We start from the raw sequence: 25,240 nt of genomic DNA, 5'->3' as shown, positions 1-25,240 counted from the left end.
GAGGAAGCTCAGTTTCTTTCATATCTGCTGTGAAGAGCAGCGCTAGCAGAGGGAAACAAACTTGTCAGAAATGTAAGAATATGTAAGAAGAGACTTGATCTGTTCAAAGCTTCTTTGACTCCCTTGCTTCTATTTTTTTTTCCAAAATATCCTTGATGTAAAGCTGATTTTATTGGATTTCTCTTGTGAGATAGTGGCACACTTATATCTTTACACTGTCTACATTGCACTAGCTTGTCTTGTCAAATCTGTATCACATCAAATCAAATTTGGACCACATTTAACTGCAGGTTGAACGAGAACACAGCCTTGGTTAAGTGACATAGTCAGAATCAGAATTTGGCTGTATTGGCCAATAAGAGCTTATTTACACCTTGCAGTAACGTGTTTCTTGCCCAGGTTGTATCTGGTTATACTTTTTGGCTGGATTCCATTTGAACTCATCACCAAAACGCATCTCCACTGCGACAAGATGAGATCCGATTTTACTTTCCTGTGTAAAAATAATAAGAATTATTTAAAAAAGCAATTCAACACATCCGGTAACCTACTGTAAACATATTTCCTTACCTGTTTTTATCATTGTATTATACGCTGTCAAATATCAGAAGGAACCATGTAGAACAGGCAATGAATCATCTGCCGCAGTGGTCAGCACCTCTACTGTCCAGACGACTTTTTGGACGAGAAAAGTCACTTCAAAAAAAACAAACAAACAAAAAAAATGTATTAAGCTGTCTGGGTTGTACCCTTACAACAAGGGTGTCAAACTCAGCCAGTAAAAGGGCCATATTAAAAAATCTCATCAACTCTGTGGGCTGAAAAAAAGAAAAATGTTTTTATTTCATTTTTAATTAATGTTGTGCTGTAACCCGAACTGGCCATTGTTTATTCAAAATATGCAAAAACTTCAACAGTAAAATACAGACCCTTTTACAGACACTTTTCCCCATTTAAATACCTATGTGCTTGGACTAGACACCTGGCATCCTTTCTTTGCTGCAAGTTCATTAAGACTTGGGCTCAATTTCCGAGCTGCTGAGCTGTTGTTAAGTGTTTATGTTGGTTGAACTGCAGCTGAAATGCATTTTGGTGATATGACTGGTGTGGAACTGAGGTGTAACAAAGATGTACCCTTTTTAGTAAAAACGTAGTAAATAGTAAAATGAAAAATAAGAAAAAATGAATTTGTGCTAAGTTCTGAGAAAGAACTTTTCCCTAAATTTCTGTTTGGTGTTAGTCGTGATGTTGTGGTGGCATGGCTGCGTCACTGCTGTCTGAACCGATGTGTTAATTAACAACCCTGAAGCGTAGATAATTAATAAGAAGTCTTGATTAATTATAGTGTGATGCGCTGCTTTAAACGTGGTTGTGAGAGTGAAGGTCACACGGGTTCAAGCTGGTCCGCCCTGCAAGGCTTTTTTGGGGGTGGGAGGTGTGGGGGGGTTGCCTCATAGAAAGCAGCACTTTATAGAAAGTGCTGGCTACTGTCCAAATGCCTGTTTGGTTTTAGCATTCATGCTTATTTGTGCTGCTACTGTTGGAGTGTGTGTATCCATGTGTGTGTGTTGCGTGTTTGATCCAGCTCCAGACGGGCTGGTGATGTTTTTGTTGAACGAGGGCCCTCGTACGGCCCTCCAGATTGGTATTAAAAGGACGAGTGCCAGGTCTACCACCTCTCCCTGTCTTTGGCAGCTATGCCTTCATGCAGGAAGTCTGAGAATCTGCACGCGCACACTTGTATATGTACAATATCAGGACAAAAGCTCATATATGTGTTCCATATTGTCACTGTCTGAACAAAACTTCAAATCTCCAAAAGGTAACTTTACAGGAAAAGGAAAAAACACTCTTAACTTTTAATAGAGGTTAATGAAACAAGTTTCTATTGTAAGTAATATTAGTCTGTTTCTTTTGGTCTGTTTATCATGAAAAAATGAAGCCACCGATGTTAAAAATCATGTGACAAAATGAACAATGGAGAAAAAATGTTATTCTGTTATTCTGACTCCAATGATATGTGTGCAGAGCGTTGTAACACATTTTGCTGTTGTCGGAACAAAACCTTGTATGTCCATTTTTGTCATTTTTCAGTTTTTGACATAATTTGAAAATACCTGGCGCCCTTTACATTGTTTCTAAAATTCATGACGAACGGACCAAAAAATTGGCCCAAAATTACTTGGTGAAAAAATTCTGTAATTCGTACACTAAAAGTAAAGTATTTTTTTTTCCTTTTCCTGTAAAATTGTCATTTTGGAGATACAAGGATGTTTGGGGACAACCATGAGAAATTTGGGGCTAAATATGGGTGGGAATGTAGACTTCTTGGGGTGGCAACAAACTTCTCCTGTAAGTTATCATTTCAGCGATTTGTTACAGCAGTGATGATCTGTACCAATATGTAATAACAATGCTATAAGCCCAAACCTAAACCTAAATCTACCCCAATCCTAACCGTAATCTTAGTAACCAAACAGGAAAGGTTTTACTCTTTCACTTTTAAACAATACAATTTTGGAGCTTTTATTAAAAAAAGCAGGATCATTTTGTTGGTCATGATATTGTAGGATTATTCTATTTTCCTGCAAAGTCAGGATATTTTTGTCCTGAAAACATATGAAAACAAGTGCAGACACACACAGATACACAAATACACCCGGGGCCAGAGGATCCGATGAGCCAAGTGTAATGTGAAACCCAGAGGGACCTGTGGCTGAAGCCTGTGTGGAGCTAGATTTCCGAGAGCTGATACCAGAGCTTCTAGACCTGAGCTTTAGTAAAGCAGCCGAGTTGAGCGCTCATTACTCCTCTGCCGCTTGTTGAGCACATTTAGCTCTCTTGTTTTAGCAAAATCTTCAACGACCTTGACGCCGAACAGCTCTGATAGAGAGAGTTTCTCCAGAGCTGAAAGGCCGCTCGATTACAAAGACTTTGAAGTTCAGCTGGTTTGAAAAGTATTCTGGTTCTTATTCTGGTGATATTCATATGACATCACTGTTTCTCAGTGTGAATGGCTCTCTCTTCTCTCTTCCTCTCTCTCTCGCTCACCCTCTGTTCAGATCAGTAGGGTATTGAGCTCTGCTGATGGTGGATAAATGCCTATTGTCAGCTGAAAGAGGTGAGGTGCTGGAGAAATGCATTTCTTTCGTTTCTTTCTGATCCCCCCATCTCTCTTTTAGTCTTTTTCTCTCCTTTTAAAAGGATGACAAAAGGCATTCTCCTAGCTCTCCCTCGCCCCTCTGCCCCTTCACCTCGCAGAACATTTTTTCTTGTCGTTTTTCATCGCAACCACTCTTACTTTCAACCTCTCGCTCCATTTAATGCCCTTTTTTAAGCGTTCTTATTCTCTCTTTCTCTCTCTCTCTCTTTTCTTCTGTATTCACCTGCCACTCTCCTCTGTTGGGGGTCTCACTAATTATTCTTCCCTCTCCCCCTCCTCTCTCTTTCTCTCTCCTTCTCTCTCTTTCTCTCTTGGTCTGCTACAGACACCTGGCTTAACTCAGCGGGGCATCTCTCCATCCATCCCTCACTCCGCCCTTTCTTCTCCTTCTTTTCATCTCCTCTGCCCCTCCTGTTTGCTCTTTTGTTGTTTTCTCTCACAACTAAAGGATATTTATTTTCCTTTTTTCCCTCTGTACTTTTCTTTCTTTCTTTTTGTTTTCTGTTTGTCTCTATTTTTCTGTTCTTTATCTCCATTTCCCTCATTTTCTTTCTTTCTTTCTTTCTTTCTTTCTTTCTTTCTTTCTTTCTTTCTTTCCAGTGTTATCCCTTACCCTCCACATGTCACTTATTTCTCTGTTCTTTCTTCTTTTCTCTCTACTCATTTCCCCCTTTCTCTCTCTCTCTCTCTCTTTCCACGTCACTCAGCGAGTGAACAGTTAACACAGTCAGCAAGTTAGTGTGAACTTTTTATTCAGTGAATATGAAATGAGTAACGATCAGCTGCCCCCCCACCGCCCCCACCCCCTTGTCTCTACGTCCCCTGAGAGAAGCGGGAGAGAGTGAGAGTCAAGAGGAGTGAGGGATGAGGGAGGTTCTGTTTTCTGTTTTGTCTCTCCGGTTGACTGCGTCTCCGCTTGCGCTCTCTCCTGACTCCTCAGACACAAAGGGGGAGTAAAGTGATATTTTTAGTGCCTTTCATATCTGATTATCATAAAGATTTGGGATTTGAGGAATCTGTTTAGCGTGAGTGTGCATGTATAAGTGTATAGCTGTTGTGTGAGTATATTATTTAGGCTATGTGTGTGTGTGTGTGTGCGTGTGTGCGTGTGTGCGTGTGTGTGTGTGTGTGTGCGTGTGCCTAGCACGGTCATTGTGGTATTCCCCTCATGGGACTTCTACGATTTACACTCCATCACATTCTGGAAAACAAGCCATTCTCTCTCCTCTCCCACCCCGCTGCGCTTCTCGTCTTTTCTTTCCAAATTTACTCCCTCTCTTTATTTATCCTACATCCCTCGTTAATGCAAATGAGTGAAATGAGCAGCTCTGATCGCGCCCATGGACCACCACTCTACTCCCAGCCCCTCGAGTCTTCTCCCGCCAGAGACCTGTCAATCAAACTGTGGCTGTCAGTCACCAGGCTGACAGGAAATGCTCCTGAGAGGGCCATTTCAAAGGCAGCAGTGTGATTGGGTGAGGGGGAACTGGAGTTAAGGTGGATTAAAGGGGGGGGGGATTAAAACACTTTTTGCCCAGTATGAAAACACTTATGAAATGTACGCAGTATGAATTGTAGATGAAAGTGGAGGATTTTAGAAAGAAATACCCACTGGGTGTGTGTTGGAGGAAGTTAAATAAGGTATGCACTGTACGTTTGCACACACATTTGGCAGTCATGAGAGAAGAAATTGGCGTGACGCCGTTCAATATCCTGACGGGAGTGAGAAGCAGAGGTGTTGGTGTTTCAGACAGCAGCACCCCTCTCTCTCTCTCTCTCTCTCGCGCTCTCTCTCTCTCTCTCTCTCTCTCTCTCTCTTTCTCTTTCTCTATCTGTCTGTGTGTCTGTCTGTCTATGGCTAGCTGTTGATTTTACCACAGGGCTGCTTGACCTCGTAGTCCTACTGGGACTGCAACCTGACCACAATAACCTCACCAGAGAGGGAGAGAGGGAGAGAGGGAGAGAGAGGGAGGGTGGAAGGGAAAGAATGAGAGTGAGTGGATTGAGAATGCATGAAGAGAAATAGAGAGAGAAACAGTGTGTGCGAGAGAGCGCCAAAGCCCCCAAATCACTTTCAGCTGCGTGGGCAGCGCGGGGGCTGATTTGTGAAGGCGTTTGGTGGAGCGGTGGACGCTGGGCCGCGGGGTGTGGAATAGCGGCCTGTCGTCACTCCAGACCTGCACATATACACTGCTTGCCCATAATGGCAGCTTTACAGTCTCACTCTGCTTTTAACGTCTGCACTTGGGGTCCGATTAAGAATGCTCCTCAGTACTTGTTCAAAACTTTAGAATCAACTCTTATAGTAATTGTTATTCACTAACAGCTTGCACAGTGTACAATTATGGGCCGGATTCCCAGACACGGATTAAGCCTTGTCTTAAGACTAAACTGCAGTCCCAATGGAAATTGTTTTAGCCTAGAAGTAGGATCAATCAGGGTCTGTGAAATTGGCCTCTAAATGTTATGAACAACCCACTAGATGGTAGTTTTAGATGTTGTATTCAAAATTTCCTGTATTGTAGGAACACCAAGACATTATCTTGATCATAATTATGTATTCAAAGTAATATCTTGTCAAGTTATGTCTCTTGAGTTTTTTCCAATTTAGTCATTACTAATTCCATCCACTGGTTAGATCTCCTCTTCTCACACACAGCTATTAGGCTTGGAGGCTGAAGGCCAACAAGTGCTTCTTCCGAGACTCTTGAAGCCCACATCTTTTGCCACTGCTGCTATCACAATATCCTTGGCCAGCTCAACACATGGACAATGCTAACTGCCAGTTCTGTAACAACAGCTAACAGGCACCTTCATTGCACCGAGTAATGGGGGAAAGGGACGGTCATCCTGCACACTAGGAGAGGGTGAAGACAATTATGTTCTCTTGGACTCCCAGCCACAGGTGGCTGTGGCATCAGTAGGATTCAAACTCACAACTTCCAACAATACAGTGAACATGCAAATTTCTAGAGTACTATAATTATGTACCATAAAGTACCAAATCAGTAAGATGTATCGTTAAGAGTAGTAATAATGATGCAATGCTGACCATTTCTATGCCTGGGTTTAGTACAGTTCTGGATACAACTACAGAGACAGTACAGAGAGCTACATTGAGTGCAAGCTTGACCTCTGTTGTGTAGTGTACACGTGTATGCTTGAATGGCTGATTGCTGTAATGTTGCTTTGTGGCACAAAGGCGTTTCTTGCATGACTCTGGAGACAATTACATCCTTGCACCTGGTGATTATTTACCTATTAGTGAGCCCAGTTTAGATAGCTGAGTGACAAGTCTGTTTATTAGTAGAAGTGCATGCTGCTGTTTGGCCTGTTTGTAATTCTGTTCAGTTCTTCACGCGCAGACAGCTAGCTACAGGTTTTCGTAAGTGGCGGCGGTAATTCATAACTCAGCCCTGAAGCCATCTGGAAGAGTGTGTACGGGTGTTTATGAGGCTGATGGATGCTCTCTGCCCCGCCAGAGCAGAAGGTCCTCAGTATGATTGTCAGGTGAAGCTGTGGACAGTGAGGTGGCGGTCAGGGTCGGGTTCGGACCCCCGCGGCCTCAGACTGACTGTGCCCTTCGCTAACCTCTCCTAATCAGACCGTTAAATTTGAGAGAGTGAGTTTAACCTGGTGCCAGCTCCCTTGAGAGGAACACAAACAGACACTCACGCTGAAGCTGAAAGAGCCACATGTACAAAGAAGTACAGACACACACTGACACAGAGGCTAACGGTCAAACACCAGCTGAGCTGAAAGAGGCACTTTAGCTTCTAAATGCACCTCACACCCCTGGAATCCACACGGAGCTAGAAAATGTGTGTGTGTTTTTACCCAGGCTCCCCCACTTTTGTCTGGGCTGCTGATCTTCCATCAGCCCCCACCTCTCTGAAATGGCTTTACGACTGACTCTAATTCACCACAGAGCGAATCATACACACCCGAGCACAATTATGAGGGTAGCAGTGAGAAATTACAGCCACTTTACTGACAAGTCCCTCAGCTCACAGAGAGTTTTATACATGTATGTGTGTATATATATATATATATATATATATGGACTGAGAGGTTGAAAGACAAAGGAAAAGGAAGGAGAAAAATAGAGGTAGTGGAACAACACCAGATTTTTCAGATTTCATATTTTAGCCCAAGTCATAGAGCTGCTAATTTAACCCTAAGTCTAGAGCTGTGGTTGTATTGATACATTATTTAAATAGATTAATTTTACTTACATAATTGCATAGTTAGTAGGCAAGAGAAAAATTTAAAAAGAATTAGCACAATATAAAAATCAGGATTATCGATTATATTGTCCCTCTTTTCAAAGCCCCCATACACGGTCTACTGCAGCTTAGAATGGATATCAATGCTATCTTTAGTTTATAAGCTTTTTAGCTGACTTAATTAAACTTTTGAGTGAAAGTCACATATTGAATAATATAATACTGAGTAACATAATATCTTTTGGTAATAAACTTCACCATTTGGGTAATAAATCAAACCAATATCTCCTCTCGTTTAGAAAGTTTTGAGTGCAAACGTGCACATTTGTGAGCTCCTGCTTGTGCGGGTTTATGCAGTTTCTTGTCTTTAAATGATGCACACAGTAGCAGTTTTCCTGTCAATAGCATCCCTTTATTGTCTGCCAGTACTTATTCTAATCGCAACACTTATCGCCTTTGAAACATCGTCATTAAATTACTCGTCAGTCATCACCAATATCTGATTACATCACCCAGGCCTAATTGATACATAATTAATTACTTAGGTACATAATTAATTACAGTTACTCAATGAGCTGCATTCACATTTGTTTGACTTTCTGTATTGACAGGTTTGAGTCTCCATTTCTCCATTTTTTTCTGTTTCAGCATGGCACATATGTAAAGGACATTGTTTCTGATTGTACACACAACAATAACTTTTCATCAAACTCAATCTAATAAAATACCTGCTGCTTATGAGTGCAAATGTGGTATCGACTCAAGTTTAAACTCAAAACTTGTGATGGAATTTCTCAGAGTTTCCATAATAAATCAAAAATGACACCATGCTTTTGTTATTGCAGGTGATAACTGTGGCTTCTAAGGGTTAAGTTAATTAGTATAGATTTCAGACTGGGCTGGTGCTAAACCCCTCGGTGTGGTTTCGAATGGCGCATGTCATGCAGACAGGCCGGCTCGTCTGGCATGGTGTGCGCATCCTGTGTCGCTGTGGTTACAGCGCAAGTGATGTGGAGGAGATGTGACACTGTCGCTGCGGCAATCTGGATCGCCTCTGGACCGAGGTGGGGGGGCGGGGGGGGTGGGGCAGTGCAGCAGCAGAGGCAAGGACACACTTACCTTCAGAGTCCCACAGCGACACACACGTGCACGCACTCCCAGCTTTTATCTCTGCTCACCTTCCTCTTGCATATGCATACTTACTCCACGCTTTTAAAATTCATTTATTCATTTTCAGCTTGCTTTCTTTAGTCTGTCTTCAATCAACCCTTTCTCTTTTGCTAGCCTTTATTCCCTTCTCTGTTTTTTCCTCCTTGATTCCCTTGTTCTTTATTTCTCTCTCCTTCTCTCTCTCTCCCTTTTCCCTCTCCCTCTCTCTCCCTCCATATGGAAACTATTACTCCTGCCGTTCTTTTCACCACAAACATTCCAGCAGTACTTCCAGCTTTCTTTGACTTTATTTCAACCTTGTATGCCTAGTTAGAGTACTCTCTCTCTCTCCCTCTCTCCCTCTCTCCCTCTCTCTCTCTCTCCCTCTCCCTCTCTCTCTCTCTCCCTCTCTCTCTCTCATTCTCTCTCTCTCTCTCACACACTCTCTCTCTCTCTCGCTCTCCCTCTCTCTCTCTCTCTCTCTCCTCACTTTCAATCACTTTCATTTTCAACAACTCATTTTCTTTGTCGTAATTTTCATAATTCATTGGTTTGTCCGCTGAAATCATGTGATAATTGCCCACATGTGAAATAAGCCATCATGCGTACGAATTTCAATATGCGTTAATGCCACATGCGTATGTATGAGGGGGTTTATGCCCCTCGGCTATAATTGCAAAATAAAACGAGTTCCATACTCAATTACTTCTAATTCCACATGATGTGATTGTACGTAGTCGTTATATCTTAACTTTGTATGGTACAATGTTATTGTCTCAGTTGGCAGTGTGTACACATGCGTGAGAGAGATGGAGATAGAAAGCGTTTCGTTTCTCTCGTCTCTTCACTGGCTGATAAAGTGAGAGTTGATCAGGGGAGCTGTTTAGGTGGGCGCTGAAGACATGGCTCTTATCTGCTTTGTTGGAGGAGGAAAAGAGAGGGCAGGGATGTTACAGCCTACAGGTATTTAATGTTTAATCTCATTTCTTTGGTGTACAGCGAAGGGACTTGGAAGATGCAACCTGGTGGATGTGGTTGTGAAGCACTTTATCTTGTCTCGTCTTCCAAAGCTCATCTTAACCCCATAAATTCAGGCTAATTATTCAGTTATTAATCTTATAGTTTGTTATTGACTGACAACTGGGCGTTTTTCAGTCACCACTGTTTTTGTTAAAGAACTGTTAGAGTGAGCTTGAATGTTTTTGAAAGTATCACAATTGTAAATCTATCAGGTTAAAATTGGATGAAATGTATTGGATTTAAACTTACTAAAAAAAATTGTAATGTTTACCTGTGATTCAGCTTCCTTTTGTTGAATTGAATATAGTCTTGTTTGATGCTTAAAACTTACAACAAATAGTAAAAAAGCAAAAATAAAGAATTTATTGTATTAAACTTAATCAGAAGTCTTGGAAAGCTTTATCATTGAGTGGAAAATATATTGAGAATACTGCTTCCCTGCAAGTTGTGGTGGTTAGAAAAATGCTGTAACAGGAACCATTAAGTAGACAAAAATGTTTAACCCATAAAATCTCAGGAAATCCCAGACTTATTACAACACAAGCCTTACTTTTCAGTAAGAACATGGACTACAGTGCAAACTGTATTCTTAAGTTAAAACGTATGTAATAAATGTTTGGATCCACCGAGAGTCCTGGCCATTTAAGGGGTCACTCTGTATAAGTCATCTGCTAGCTGTCTACTGTAAAACTGAAGTCTGATAAACTTTAATAAGGATCGCTATCAGTAGAGAATCTTCTTAACCCTTAGATGTTGCAGTTATTGCCGCTGGTAACAAAAGCATGGTGTAATTAAAAATGAATTATGTTGAAGCTAATTGAAATAAACTGTTGAAAATGCAGTTTCTAAACTTGCAGCTGGTACCACATTACCCAGGTAAATATACCCAGAGGAAAGAAATATTCTAAATGAGATCTCCTCTTGATCTCAGGTTCTTCTCCTAGACGTGGTTCAGTCTAGTTTGAAATCAGAGTGAGACTTTAGCGATTTTCTCCTGTTTCTGAAATTTGGCTCCTGAGAAATAAAACTCAGATTTTCTCATCAAAATGATCAAAATGTCACACATGTGGCTTAACTCTTTTGTGTCTGACTCGTCTCACCCCAGTCTCTGCTGAATAATATTTCCATAAGAAAAGCGTCAGATCTCATTGCTTTCTTATACAGCTCTGTTATACAGCTTCTATACTACAGAACTCTTTCAGCAGTCTGTCAGTGTGGAAGGAAAACTCAAGCTTTTCTCATTCATCATCAGAATTTCTCACAGTGAAATGCTAATGTTAATGTCCTCTTTTCTCCCAAGGGAGTTTAGGAGAAACAATCCAGAAATCAGTGATCCTTCATTAATGTAATATTAAATTCTGCTTTCTCTGAGACAGTCTTAAGAAAGAATTCTTTTCCTCTGGGTGGGGAGGAACTTTTACTCAAGTCAAGTACTTGAGTACACAAGAAGAGGAAGCGCAGACTCAAAGCTGTCGATGCAGAGTGTAAATTGAATGTAAATGTAATTCAGTAAATCACTATGTAATTTGGTTATTACATTTAAATAGTAGCCTGTAGCGAAACACCAGTAATAACTCAATTCCTCTTAGGGTTAGGGGAGGTATCAATAACTTGTTTTTGCCGAGAATGTCATGCTACTGCTGTAATTAGTTTGAAGCTCGCCTTGTCTCTTTCTCTCTCACACACACACAGCTTCAGAGGCCCACCTCTACGCACCTGTGTGGTGAGCTTGTTTCTGGGCCCGGCTCGAGTTGCCCGTGTGGAATCTTTGAAATGCAAGAGCGAAGAATGAGAGGGAGAGAAAATGAGAGAGGGATGAAGGGAGGGGGGAGAAGTGTAATGAAGGAAGGAGAGAGAGACAGAGAAGGATGAGGGTCAGCAGTGGAGGAGGGGAGGACATGGTGAAACTAACACTTGGTTCTTTTTCTAGAGCTGTCAGGGTCGTGGAAGGGCGTCGGTCGAGTTTGACAAAATGATGTTTCTGCCCTCATAAAAGAGCCGGGCATACACACGCGCACGCACACACACACTCCTCTGTCACCTCTGGCCCCTCCATCCCCCAATCCATGTTTCAAAGTGTGGCCGAATGAATACCACCATTGTTGCCCTGAAAGAGAAAGAGAGAGTGAAGGTTGGGGGGGGGTGGGCGAGAGAGGGATGCTGGGTGAGGAGAGAGAGAGAAAGAAGCCGAAATGTTTATGAAGAAGGGATTGGTTTGAAGACATGCATTATCCCGTGTGTAATTATCGTAAACAGAACGATGGCTAAGTAATAATTTCACTTTAATCTTTGCTTTGAGGCCTGAGTGGCAGCTTTGTACGTACTATTAGATTTGCTGCGATTTTTAGAGAAAAAAAAAAGAAACGTATCCACACACAAGCCCGGTCGGTTTTTATTATTACAGGCTTCTTCTGAAAGGCCTTATTTTGGATACACACATCCTTAGGCTTGTGCTTCGGACGTTTCGTCTCAGTCTTTGCTCATGTGTCCCTTTGTTTCTGCGATTGGACATGCGCGCACGCTCATCAGAGCCGTTTTCACAGCGTTCTCTGGATGTTCTCTAATTATTTGCAGAGCGCTTGCTTAACCTTGAGCAGGCTCATTAGAAATTGTTGCTTGACAGTTGTTCAGTCATCAGGGGCTAATGTGTTCCTGTGCTCAAAATTGCCGTAATTACACGTTGGGGAGCTTTCTGCAAGTTTTCAAACTCCATGTTCAAAAAGGCTGAAGAGACCATACAGAAGCCGTTACAAACCAAGAGCTTCTTGTGAGTGTAAGGTTTGTATGAGTGATGCACTGATCCTGTATACTGGGTTAGTATTGGCACCAATATTAACACAAAAACAATCCACAGTCCACAAACAATAAAGATTCTTAGTCATAGTCTTCAGTGCAACTTTATAAACACAGAGCAATAGAACTAACAACAGACTGTTGTTGTACGACTCATTTATAGTAAATTAGCCTCTACGGTACTTTTTTGTTTATGTCAAGGTTTCAGTTAGAAGGTACTTATCGGAATTTGACCAGAAAAACGCTTGTCTTGAGATTGACAGGTTAATAAAAATAAATGAAACCATTAAATATAGGGAAGAGACTGCTTTAATAATGGCCAGTCGCAGATAACATTTTATGTCCATTACTACTTTTTTAAAAAATACTTATCTTTTGCAATGCAGGACTTAATGTAGGAAAATACTGTTTAAACATAGCCAAAAGTTACACAAGGTAGCTTGTATGCCCTCATACAAACAGTTAATAGCTATGCTCAAAAGTCTGCATACATTTTATTTGATCGTTTACATGTGGCAAATCATGTCTATACTAATCTGAGAGTTAATAAAGACATGTACTCTTTATCGTTGTGAGAGAACACAGCAATGTGGACTGATAAATTGTCCCAACACTTTTGGGGAGCAGTTCAGGTTTGCTGCTCATGCCGCATCACTCTGCTTTAATACTGGAGGCAAAGATGATTTAATTAGCAGAGTTAGAGTTTAGAGTTAGAGTTTATTTTGGGCTGTCTCAGAATATGCAGTGGGTAATGTTTGGACTAGCAATAGAACATGTTTTTGTGCGGCAACAGGTGACAGGAATTGTACCCATTTGTCTGGCAAATACGCTCATTCCTGGACATCATGATTGCCATTCAAACTTACTATTGGAAGCACTGGTTCATGTGCTTTGCTAGTATGACAAGTAAGTGCCTTAGCAGAGCCCTAATATCAGATCAGTACCCAGTATCGGCAGATACCTGATAGAGTTCAGGAGCCAGGAGAGAAGTTGAATTAGTACATCTGTTGTTTGTGGGCTGTGTTTGTGTGAGTGAGATAGAGAGGGTTAGAAAGAGAAAATGTAGTGTGTATCTGGATGCAAACTCATGGTAAGGGCACAGACGGGAAGGTGAGAGAGATAGAGAGAGGGAGGGAGGTGTGAATGGGCTGATAAGGGAAGGAGTGTCAGTGGGAAGCTGCAGAGCTTTAGATCAGACTAGCGTGACCGTGTCAACAGCATGGCCTGCTCTATCCCTCTCTCCCTCTGTCTCTCTCTCTCTCTCTAGCCCTTTGTTGCTTTTTCCCTCTTTCACTTTCTCTTCTTTCTCCACCACCTCTCTTTCAGTTCCTCAAATGTTTAAATATCTTTCTCTCTCCTTTTCTTTCTCTAGCAGTCTGCAGTAATCTTAGTACTTCTTTAATTACATATAGGCTAATCTATCCATTATCCCATCTAGGTGTTTAGTGTTCACTTGCACATTTTTAAAACTTTATTCACAGAATACTCCAGCATTTTTCCCCCTAAACTTGATCTGCTGCACCTGTACCGTACAGTCTGTTATTACCAACAACAATTTTGTTGCGTTTCCCTGTAGTAAAAGAACAGAAAATCCATTGACTCAAAACAGTTTAATGGAAGTTATCTGCTCAAGCACCTGCTCAGTGGCTTCTGTTATAAGACTGTTTCATGTAAGTGAGTTTTCTGGGTTTTTTTTTTATGAAGTAAAGGGAAAATTTTTCTTTATTGATAATTGACCATATCCTGTGAGGCAGATAGAGATGAGGTTGAAAAAAAAGTAGTATTCCTTTAATCTCATGTTATTTCATTTGTAACGTTCGACTATGGTTAAGCACAGATTTGCACACCCATAGTGTTCCTTAAGCCTCTAGTGCGTCTTGTGAGTCATGCAATATGTACGCAATCTGATGTATGCATTCATCCCTATCCGAACTTCCTGTGGTCCACATCACTCCTCTTCATCTTTCCATCTCTTTCTATCTCTCCATCATTCTCTCCCGTGATCCTTTTTGCCATGGTTCCTCTCTTTCACCCCCCATTGGCCTTCTTTCTGTCTCTCTTTCTTTACCCAGTGTAGTCTACAGAGGCAGGATGTTTGCTTACTCATTCACCAGCACAAGTAGACTGTGACAGGGCCTCCCTCGGTCAGATAACAAGCAAAAATACACCTAACAGGAAATACTACCATGTGCGTAAGGTGTTAAGGTGTGTGTGTGTGTGTGTGTGTGTGTGTGTGTGTGTGTGTGTGAGTACGTTGTGTTTGTATGTGGGCCTGTCTACGTGCAAATGCTTGGTGCACCTGCACCTGCAGAACTTGGTGGTAGTCTGATCATAAAAGCCTGTTCAGTCGTGTTTGGTGTTGAGCACATTTCTGTAACTGTTAGTGAGATGTGTGTGTGGTGGGTGCAGAATAGAAGATAGCATGTCTAACTGTAGAGTGTGTAAGAGCACACTGATAACCTCTGACCTGTATGAGAGGCAGAGGACACTGTCATTTGCCCCACACAAATATTTGGCGTATGGCTGTTGCACTGCACTGTGTACGTCTATGGATAAATAATGCTAAAAACTGCCTACTCCTAATTATACACAGAAAACTGTGATACAAATGGTGTACTGATTAGTACATCATTTCCACATGAAAGAAATGTCATCCTAGTTTTAATTTTGTTTACCTGCTTTTGGCTGTAATTGTGTTGATCTAATATATTTTATTTGTGTGGAAATGATGTACGCATTTGAATACAACTGTATGTTCAGAGACTTGGTGATGTCCCTGGAGAAGTTAAGATGTTTGTACCTTAGGAATGAGTGATATGGCAAAAATACAGTCATTTTCATGATACAAAATAAGTGTCATGACATTTAGTTTACTGATACAATGCACCAGTAGTGCCACGTTTAAAAATACTATCAAAATGTTGAGTACAATTTTCATTTGATATTTCACATAACACTAAATTCAGTTAGACAGGATGTTATGCTGTCTTTGTAGTGAAACCTGCAGTTGTGCAATGTTCTTTAAGTACTCTTTGTGATGTAAACTGTCACAGTACTATAGGATATTGTCATATTGCCCACCCATAGTGTTGTGCCAAAGCTGGCATAGTAAAATTTATCAGCATGTGGAATTGAAGCTTTCTGTGTTTTCAGTCACTATATCAAAGAATCACAATTACTGATTTCATCAGAGTAACAATTAAATGCGACTGAGGTGTAAAGTATATTGTTATATAGTGCATTCAAATGTGTTCTTGGTCAAAAAAAGAATTCCCTGACAAATAAAACAAAAATCCGCAAACGTTTATATTTGTTAGAGGATGTTCTTTGCTTATCGAGTACATGTAGCATATTAAAAGTAGTTTAAACAGCAGGGACAAAGTTTGCATCGATCTTAATGGGCTAACATACTAATTAAAAGTAAATATTTACTTCAGAAGCATTTTGTTTAGAAATTTAGAAATAAACAAAAACATAAAGACCAGGACAGCGTCCCCTCTATGTGTCAGACCTTTTTACTGCTATTGTGGGATTCCCTTTGTTCAGCTTTAGAGTATAGTGAAGAACACTTATCTCAGCATTGCTCATATGTCATCTTGCACCCTTTTAAACTCCAGAAAAGATGCCACAGTCCTACATCAGCTTCAAGCTAGCAAGCGGCGCCTCTGGAGTTTCATCAACCTTCCACTGTCATTCATGTGCTAATTTGGAAACTGCTTCAGAACAAGAATGACTGCTTCAGTTTGTTTAAATGTAAATACTTTCTGTATTGGTTGTCAGTCAGAGAGAAGACGTGACCCTCTTTCACTCTACATCAGTGATACTTTCTCAAATCCTGAGCTTTATTGCTGAGAGAAACCTTATAAACTGCTCTCAGATCGGTGTAAACAGAGCAGCAGCCACCAAAGCCTGAGAGAAGTGCTGAAATGATAATTAGGCCTCAGCGCTTTAAGTGGTTTAGTCGTCAGTCTGCACAAAGAAAATTCAAAGCAGTCGCGCATGCTTCTGGTACGTTTGGAAACATTTTGATTAGAGTTATTTAGATAAGTTCAGAGACAAAAAACATGTGCAATAGAATGCAGCTTTTTGAAACTTTGCTTTTATCCTTGCCTAAGACCTTGCTTGCATATGCGTTATAACAGAATGAAAAATAACAGATGAATAAAAGGAAATAAAAGAGACGATGATGGACTGAAGAGTGAAATGAAATGACTGTACTTCTCTGTGTGTGGGATCACAGGATGGCAGTTTGCTTCTGTCGCTTTTGTTCAGCTGATAAATGTGTGTCGCTGAGTTCCTATAGCACCTCACGCAGCCCACAGATAGGGCTTTCTGGGAACGTGCACTAGCATTCAAAAGTTTGGAGTCACTTATGGTATTATTAGTTGCTGTTACTTCATTCAAACTTAAATTATACAGTGTAGATTAAAATACTGTAAGCTGGACATCAGAATTATTGTTGCACCGATATGGATGCACTAATGTACGTATCGGATACTTTGTACATGCTGATAGCTAAACATTTATAAAATGTAAAAAATGGGGATCTGCCAATCGATCTGCCTGTCCACTTTTCCTCAAACTATGACATTCCTGTTTGTGTCTGCCATCCAAAGCAATATGCCCTTTCCCTAACAATATTTTCAATATCTATTTCAGAGTGCTTGTCAAATTGATTAAATTCAAGCATGTCTTCTTTGCGTTTACAAATGTCTCTCTCCCTTTCTCTTTCTCTGTCCTCAGGTTTAGTGATGATAGGGGCTATGTCCTGTACCCCCAGATTGGGGATCGTCTGGACCTCATCTGTCCGGCCTCGGACCCTCCTGGACCCCGAGCTCCACCAGAGTACGAGTACTACAAGCTCTACCTGGTGTCCTCACGGGAACAGGCAGACAGGTGTGAGGTGACCGGCACTCCCAACCTGCTCCTGACCTGCGATAAACCCACCAGTGACATGCGCTTCACCATCAAGTTCCAGGAGTATTCGCCCAATCTCTGGGGACACGAGTTCAAAACCATGCAGGACTACTACATTATCGGTGAGTGGGAGGTCACCAATCATTTAGGAGTCTTTAGAAAATGATTCAGTGCATCATAAAATCTCAAATTTCATCACCATTTGATTTGGCTATTTTGGGCCAATTGACAGTTGTTGTAGAATATACTCTGAATGCACAAATATATGCATATACGCATGTAATTAAAAGCACAGCAGTGGAAAACAGACAATTAATAGACCAAGCTTTAACACTGTGAAAATAGCCAGAGAACACACATTTCTTTGAATATTACTATAATGTGGAGGTTTTTGAATCCAGTTTCCAGTCCTGGATTTTGCAGTCACTCATAGTTAACTGAACTGTTGATGCAACTGATTGGCCACCCCATGTCATGCTTACCAGTAATTACAAAATCCAGGACTGGAAACTGGATTTAAGGTCTGGATTTCACCTCCAATCCTTTATAATTGATTCTGACATTCCAGAATCAATGCAGTTGAATTGCCACCTTCAGACTGCCACATTCCTATGCACTGATATGTTTGCACATGAGTGAATGAGTGTGTGTCCATTCGTCTACTGAACTGTTATTTTTTGCTGGGGAACGAGCTGGCTGTATTGTGTTGGCTCTATTTTAGGTTTGATGTCATTTTTTTCCCAGCTTATGCTTGACACAGTCATGATCCTCAAACCTCGCTTTAGCTGATTGTAAGTTTTATCAGATAAGACCATCTAGTTAAAGGTCATGTTTCTGCGGGTTGTTTTTAAAACAGTGTGAAGCAGCACAGAACGAAAGCGGGCCAATGCAAACATGCCGGCTTGTCAACTCCACATTTAAAAAACAATATCCAACGCCAGCAGAGAACATTATGTTCATTTGCAGTTTCTCCCACATATTCAGAACCTATTCACTTAATTCAGACGAATGATACAGATGTTGTTGTAGCATCTATTCTCGTGTAGCAAAAAGAGAGACAGTGGCTGAAAGGGGAGAGTGAGAAAGAGGAAGGGTGCGAGAGAGGGAGGGAGGGAAAACAGGTTAGACAGAGAAAGAAAGGATATGGAAAGAGGGATTATTTGAAAGAGTGGGGGCAGGTTGTCTCCTGTTTCCCACCCTTGTATTGTGCCGTGTACCGTAAAATAGTACAGTTCATTTCATTCCATTATGGACTTTTGACAACACTATATATATAAAATACAAAGTGTAGGGAACAGACTTGCGTATGTGGTTTCTGACACTATTACATACTGTTATCTATAAAAAAGGACAAATATTTAAACAAATGGACCAATAGAAATGGTGCAAAATGACTTTACATTAACTTATTAGTTACATTGACTTGTTAAACAAGTTTTTTTTCCTTTTACTGCAAGGTTGCTTTTCTGAAGATACAAGTTTTTTTCCCAGTATAGATGATGGATCACAGTATGTCATGCTAACCACACAGAGTTGTTAAGTCATTTCAACCAGACTTGTGTGGTTTCTGTCGCTGTGTTGCATACTATTGCTTATACAAACGCACAACAGTATGTTGCACAGCTAATAACAGTAGTTACAGCCATGCTGAAGCCTAAATTGGCCTATTTGACATACATCATAACTCAGTTAGATGCAGTTTGGTTTGTTGTAAGCTTCTGTTACTTGTTTGCTACATTAGCCTTGGAGATCCAGTGTAAAACAAAGGAAGCAAAGTCCAGACAATGAAAATGTCTTAGTGGATTGACTATAACTGGGGTAAGGTGACGATTGCATAGACAATGCTGTTTTGTCGAACTGTGTGAGCGAAACTGTGACTCCATGATAAGAATCAGGTAAATGTTTGTTAGGCTTACATGACGACGTGGATGTGTGCACGTGCATGTGTAAGAGGCTGTGTTTTGACATTTCCACACTTACTCCGTTTGCGCAGGCAGAGGTGTGACTGCTACTAACACACACAAACATACACTCCACACCAGGGCCTTTATCATTGCTCCAGCAGACTCGACGAATCGATTGACAGGATGAGCAGATCGATGAGGTCTCAAATGCAAGGTCAAACACACACACACACACAAACAGTGAGAGATAGGGAGAAAGAGGGAGATGGACAGGTGGAAAGGTGGGTCAACAGGAAGACAAGAGCAACCGAGAGAGAGAGAGAGAGAGAGACAGAAAAAGATAGAGTGTTTAGCAGAGAGAGCATCTACAGGTAAATAAACAGTAACAAATTAAGGCAGCCAATGCCATTTTTAAATGCAGCTTCTCGACAAACAAGAAACAAGTGCAGGAGGAACCCTACCTGTCAGACTGCTCTGCTGTCAACACCGCAATGCCGCAAGGCTATAGACTTCTATATTATTCCACTGACTGTACGCCAGTGTCCCTGGAGAATGTTCTCTTTCGGAATTTTTTCACGGACAAACCTTTCTGGGGTTGCATTCTTAATAAAATAGGGAGAATAGGGCTCCTTTTATGTATGTTTTTAATCCTTTCAACAGCTTTTTTATTAAGAATGAAGGTTAAGCCTCTAAAACTGTATCCCCTAATGCTGCACTGCAAAAATAAGCACAGGAGATATATTTCTCATTATGTGATTTTTTTTGTTTTGTTTTTATATTATAAGGCTATTTAACATTTCTAGACAATTTAATCTTAATGATCTGAGGGATATGATATATATTGCTTATTTTTAAGAGGATGTCTCTTGCCAATATATCATTTTTTACAGTGTGATTCAGACACTGTAGTAGATTCTGTTCCTGACAGCTTTTGCTCAGAGGCTTCTGAAGCACTTGTCAGTCATCTAGCTAGTTAATATCATCTTACTACAGATAAATACTACAAACAGTACCACTCCACCAACATTTGGTTTTATGTTTAGCCTAGCAGCTATTAAGAATTCAAAATGTGTCTTTCACCTTAAAGCCTACTTATGGGGAATTCCACAGATTTTTCCTAATATCTGCATAATTCAGTCATTAAGATGTAAATAAAATTATTCAGAGTGGTTTAACATGAAATGGTGCACCGAGAAACGAAACGAGAGAAACGTATTGACTCGAGTTTAGGAACCAGAGTTTGTGATGTCCACAAAATAAATGTAGGCATTTTAATTACTATCCAAAATGACCAGTGAAGCTACATATCTTCTGAGCTTTTATATGTAATGTTGATAAATCTGAAGAAATAAGTTTTCTTTGGATATTGATTTGCCTTGCACTGCCCCTCTTTGCCATTTAAGTTTAAAAACAAGCCAAGTGTTTAAAACAGTGTCTCAGGCATCAGGCAATGTTTTCATAAACATTTCACTAAACAGTGAAGCAGAGAGGCATTAATCACTTTGGATGTCTGGTTCCTATCACCACCATTAAGTTTCTCTACATTGGTGAGTTTCATATCAAACCACCCCAAATGACTTTGTTTACAACTTAATAATTGAATTATTCAGACATTTAGAAAAGCAATGGAAGCCCCCTTTAAGAACATGATAAGGACTTTTCTCAATTTTTTTCTTAATTTTCCTTCGTGAATCCGACCCCTACGCTGATTCTTTCCTATTGTTTCACGTTTGACTGGAATATAAGCTGCCAAGAAACTACTGTACCTCTTTGCTTTGAGCTAGGATTGTCACCTAATTATGAGTAGCACCAAATGTGCCAGGAATAATTATAGTAAATGGAAAGATAGTAAGTCAGAGAGAGAGAGAGAGAGAGAGAGAGAGAGAGAGAGAAAGATCTTCATGGCAGAGGAGCAGGAGAAATGGTACGATTTAGATCAAACAGAAGTGGATTTTAAGGGTCACTGAACACGTAATTCACTTCATTGTGCTTGTGTGTGTGTGTGTGTGTGTGTGTGGTGTATCATTGTGGTGTCCATGTGTGTGAGCAGCCTGTATGACGACCATAAGGAGCTCTATTTTAGATGGAATACATGCTTCAATGCTTATATGTAATGATGGCATGGTATGTTAATGCATATGTGTGAGTGTGTATGCTGTAGACCTGTGCCTCAGGGAAAATTGCTTTAATTCGACCTGCTTAAGCATGTGTTAATTTATTCAATGTGCCTTAAATGAGCTGGAACCGGGACTATGGGATGGAGCAAGAGAGTGAGAGAGAGAGAGAGAGAGAGAGAGAGAGAGAGAGAGAGAGAGAGAGAGAGAGAGAGAGAGAGAGACTAATGTGTGTGTGTGTGTGTATATATATATATATATATATATATATATATAGTTTTTTTTGTAGTCCTGAGCCTCTATTACACGTGATACTACACTGTTCTTTCACTTTTTATTTAAAACAGTGCCTAATACTGCCAGTACCACATGCCCTCCTCCCCAATGACCAACAGTTTGTATACACATCTTCAAGGTTGATGTTTCGTTTCATTGTGCTTCCTCTCCAGCTATTATACACACCCACATAACTCTCAGACCATATGCCTTATTATGAGAGCTGCTCACAGAGAGAGAGAGTTGAGTGAGAGAAAGAGAAGAGGGTGAGAGACAGTAAGACAGAAGAGTGTGAGAAAAGGAAAGAGATGGAGAGAGAGAGAAAGATAAAGAGAGTGTAGAGTGAGAGAAAGAAAGAAAGAGAGATGAGAGCGGGTTAGATAAAGAAAGAGATGAAGAGATGAGAGTGAAGGACAGTGTAAGAGAGTAGAGAGAGGGGGAAGTTTGGCTGAGAGAAGGAGGGACAGAAGAAGAGAAAAATAGAGAAATGACAGAGGAAGTATATGCATAATAAGGGAGAGAGAGATATATAGATATAGTAGGAGAGAGAGGTTGAGAGAAAGAGAGGACAAAAGAAGTAGCTATAGAATAAGGACAGGAGAGAGACAGAGACAAGAAGTAGGTATAGGATAAGTGAGAGAGAGGTAGAGATAGAGAGAGAGATGAGAAATGGAGAGATAAAGAGAGATTGAGAGAGGGGGGACAGAAGAAGTAGACATAGAGTAAGGGAAAGGGAGAGAGGTAAGAGAAGAAAAAGAGGCACAGAGAGATAGAAGGAGAGAGTGGACAGACGAAGTAGATATAGATTGAGAGAGCGAGTAGAAGAAGAAAGAGTGAGGGAGAGGAAGAGAGTGGGAGTTAGAAGGAGAGAGAGAGATCAAAGGGTGAGAGAGAGTGATTGATTGATGAGGCAGTTTATAAGCGTGTTAGTGTAACTGTGACAGAACTTTGAACTTAAGTCCTTATATCACCACACACACACACACACACACACACACACACACTCAGGCAGATATTATGTTGTCAGTCAGCGTGAAGGCTGTGCTTACCTGACAGGACTGGATCTGCATTGGGCTCGCTTGTCGCCAGGCTGTTGCTGTGGTGTTGCCGTGGCGGCAAGCAGAGACAGATGGCCACCTGTCACTCAAGAGCGGAGAGTCAGAGAAGAGAATTAAAAATGAAGAGAGCTCAAGGAGGAGAAGAAAGTGATGGATGACTGGAGAGGAGTGGAAAGGAGAGAGGGAGAGGCGGAGCAGAGAAGAAGAAAGAAAGAGGAGGAGGAGAGAGTGAGAGAGTGAGATGAGTGCTGCATCTGGAGTCTCTGAGGCTATTGCATTATGATGTGTGTTAGGCCTCAGAGAACAGCTCACACACTCATACACACACACAGCGAACCACACATCAGCAATCACATCTGCGCTTCTCTCTCTGCTGTGTCTGCTGCTGTAATGCTCTGTTAAAGCCCACAGTGTAGGACCACCGCTCCCTCTGTCTCCTTACCTGGAATGAGCTTTGTGTGAGTGTGAGTGTTTGTTTTTGTACATTTTCAGGACAAAAATGTCCTGATTTTGTAGGAAGTCAGGATCAAAACAAAGATAACCTCCAATGTCAGGATCAACTAGATGATAAAGTGTTTTTTTTTTAAGCGATTTCTTTTTAGTTACTGAGGTTAAAAGTTTAAAAGTTGCTGTTCAAAAGTGTCAGATCTGTTTTCAATATTATAACCAGTTTGACTGCAGATAAATGTATAAAATGATTCTGGCACAGCTTCACAGCTTTCAGATAATTAAGTAAGACACTGCTAAAATGACTTAAATGAGAAATCTGTATAGCATTGATTATATAATAAAATTGAATTTTTTTGAAAATTTATCATATTTCCAAACTGGAGATCAAATCTTAAGGCAGATAACTTGATCAAATATAATGAAAATAGATAATTGCATTATATCAATAATCATTTTCTATGTTCTTGTTCACAGAATTCCTGAAATATTGACTAAAACGTCTAAAAATCTAAAAATACCATATTTTGTTATCAAGTTCTCACCATGTATGAATCAGGTTATTAGTATGTATAACAACCAAAAATGTCAATTCAGCAAGTGGTTCCAAAGTAGATAGAAAAAAAGAAAAGACGAATAGTGTGCAGTGTTGGTAATAACACTATGCAAAGTAACGTGTTACAGTAATGTGATTATTTTCTTCTGTAACAAAGTAGTGCAAGTCATTACAGTTTACTCATTTGTCTGTGACAGACTAATATTATAGTAGTATACACACACACACACACACACACACACATATAGGACATATGTAGGACATCATGTCCTGACAAGGGATATAAACAAACATTTGTGTGTGTGTTAACAGCTATGTTTGCTGTGGATGTGATTAGGCTGCAGTTAATTGCTTTATTTATTGTGTATGTTTTTCTCTCTCTCATGTGACTTGTGAGACCAAGAGAAGGAAATGGGTGAGAGAGGGAGAGCGAGAGAAGGAGGGAAAAGGGAGAGAGAGGCAGAGACGATTGAACAGCGGAGGGAGTAAGGGATTGAGGGAGATCTATATCTGATGAATATTTGAGCATTTTAAAACCCTCTGATTTGAGTTCCCCATTTCTGCCTGAAACTAAAGCCAAACACACACACACACACAGGCAAAGAGAAAGAAAAAAACAAGGAAGCGAAGGAGGAGCAGAAAGAAATGAGTGTGTAGGAGTATCTATTAACACATTTAATAACTGTGTAACATCATTAAAGGGACCATATCCCCCATTTTTGTTGCACTTTTTTCCCCGCCTGAGGGCCACTTGTGATGTTTGTGTGGGTTTATGTACCAAAAAAAATGTACCCATCCTGGTTTTATCTCTTAGAATTTAAAAAAGGCTGTTTTTGTTACTGTGCCTTTAAGGCTGATATATGTAAATGATGTCCGTTCTGATTGGATTCCCTGTACTGTGCATCGTTCAAAAACAGGCTGAAACACTCCTTATAAACTTCAGCATTAATGGGCAGCTGCAGGATCAATTTTTTGGATTGATAGTAACATCACAACAGTGAATTCAAAATAGACTGTTTTTGCAGCTTCAGTGGACTGGAGAGTGAATAGTACATTTTGAACATTATCATTGTTTACATAATGCATCAAACTCCTATTCTTAAAACGCATTAGGTTTTCCACTATATATGCCCTTTAATATCCCATTTGATTGGGTTGTTTTTATCACCACACATCTGGCTTGATGCGCTCTCATTGGATTAGAGCAGTTTCTGTGTGGCTGCATCTGCCAATCAGGATGCACTTGGGTGCCAGTGTGCCACTGAGTGGAGAGACTTCCAGAGCGGTGACGGAGAACGCAGTAACACTGACAGCAAGGATGAAGATCCAGCGAGTGTTGCATAAACACACACACACACACACACACACACACACACTTAACATAAGGGCTCATTAAGTTCACACTGAACAGAACAGTTCTGACACTGAGAGACACGCACATGCAGGCAGAAACAGGAGGCGCAGGGGGAAACGCTAAGCTCGGAAAGAGTCTCAGATGAGGGGAAAAGGGAGAGAGTTCATGCCTAATGAGAGACAGAGGGAGAGAGAGAGGTGCAGTAACAGACAGACACAGGGAAGGGGTAAAATGTGCTTAGTAATACAGTACAGAGTATCACG

At 40.6% G+C, this 25,240-nt stretch overlaps 1 protein-coding gene across 1 annotated transcript in view; it reads left to right on the top strand.

Moving 5' to 3' along the window:
- The window catches only part of efnb3b (ephrin-B3b), an 87,172-nt gene that overhangs the window by 23,682 nt on the left and 38,250 nt on the right, over positions 1–25,240 (top strand). The window contains exon 2 of the mRNA XM_036596728.1: positions 17,095–17,390. Coding sequence (XP_036452621.1) covers positions 17,095–17,390 — 296 coding nt within the window. The remainder of the gene's footprint in view (positions 1–17,094; positions 17,391–25,240) is intronic.

The sequence above is a fragment of the Colossoma macropomum genome, unplaced genomic scaffold, assembly GCF_904425465.1.
Source record: "Colossoma macropomum unplaced genomic scaffold, Colossoma_macropomum, whole genome shotgun sequence".
NCBI classification, from domain to species: Eukaryota; Metazoa; Chordata; class Actinopteri; order Characiformes; family Serrasalmidae; genus Colossoma; species Colossoma macropomum.
This window is presented reverse-complemented; position numbering and strand designations above follow the sequence as displayed.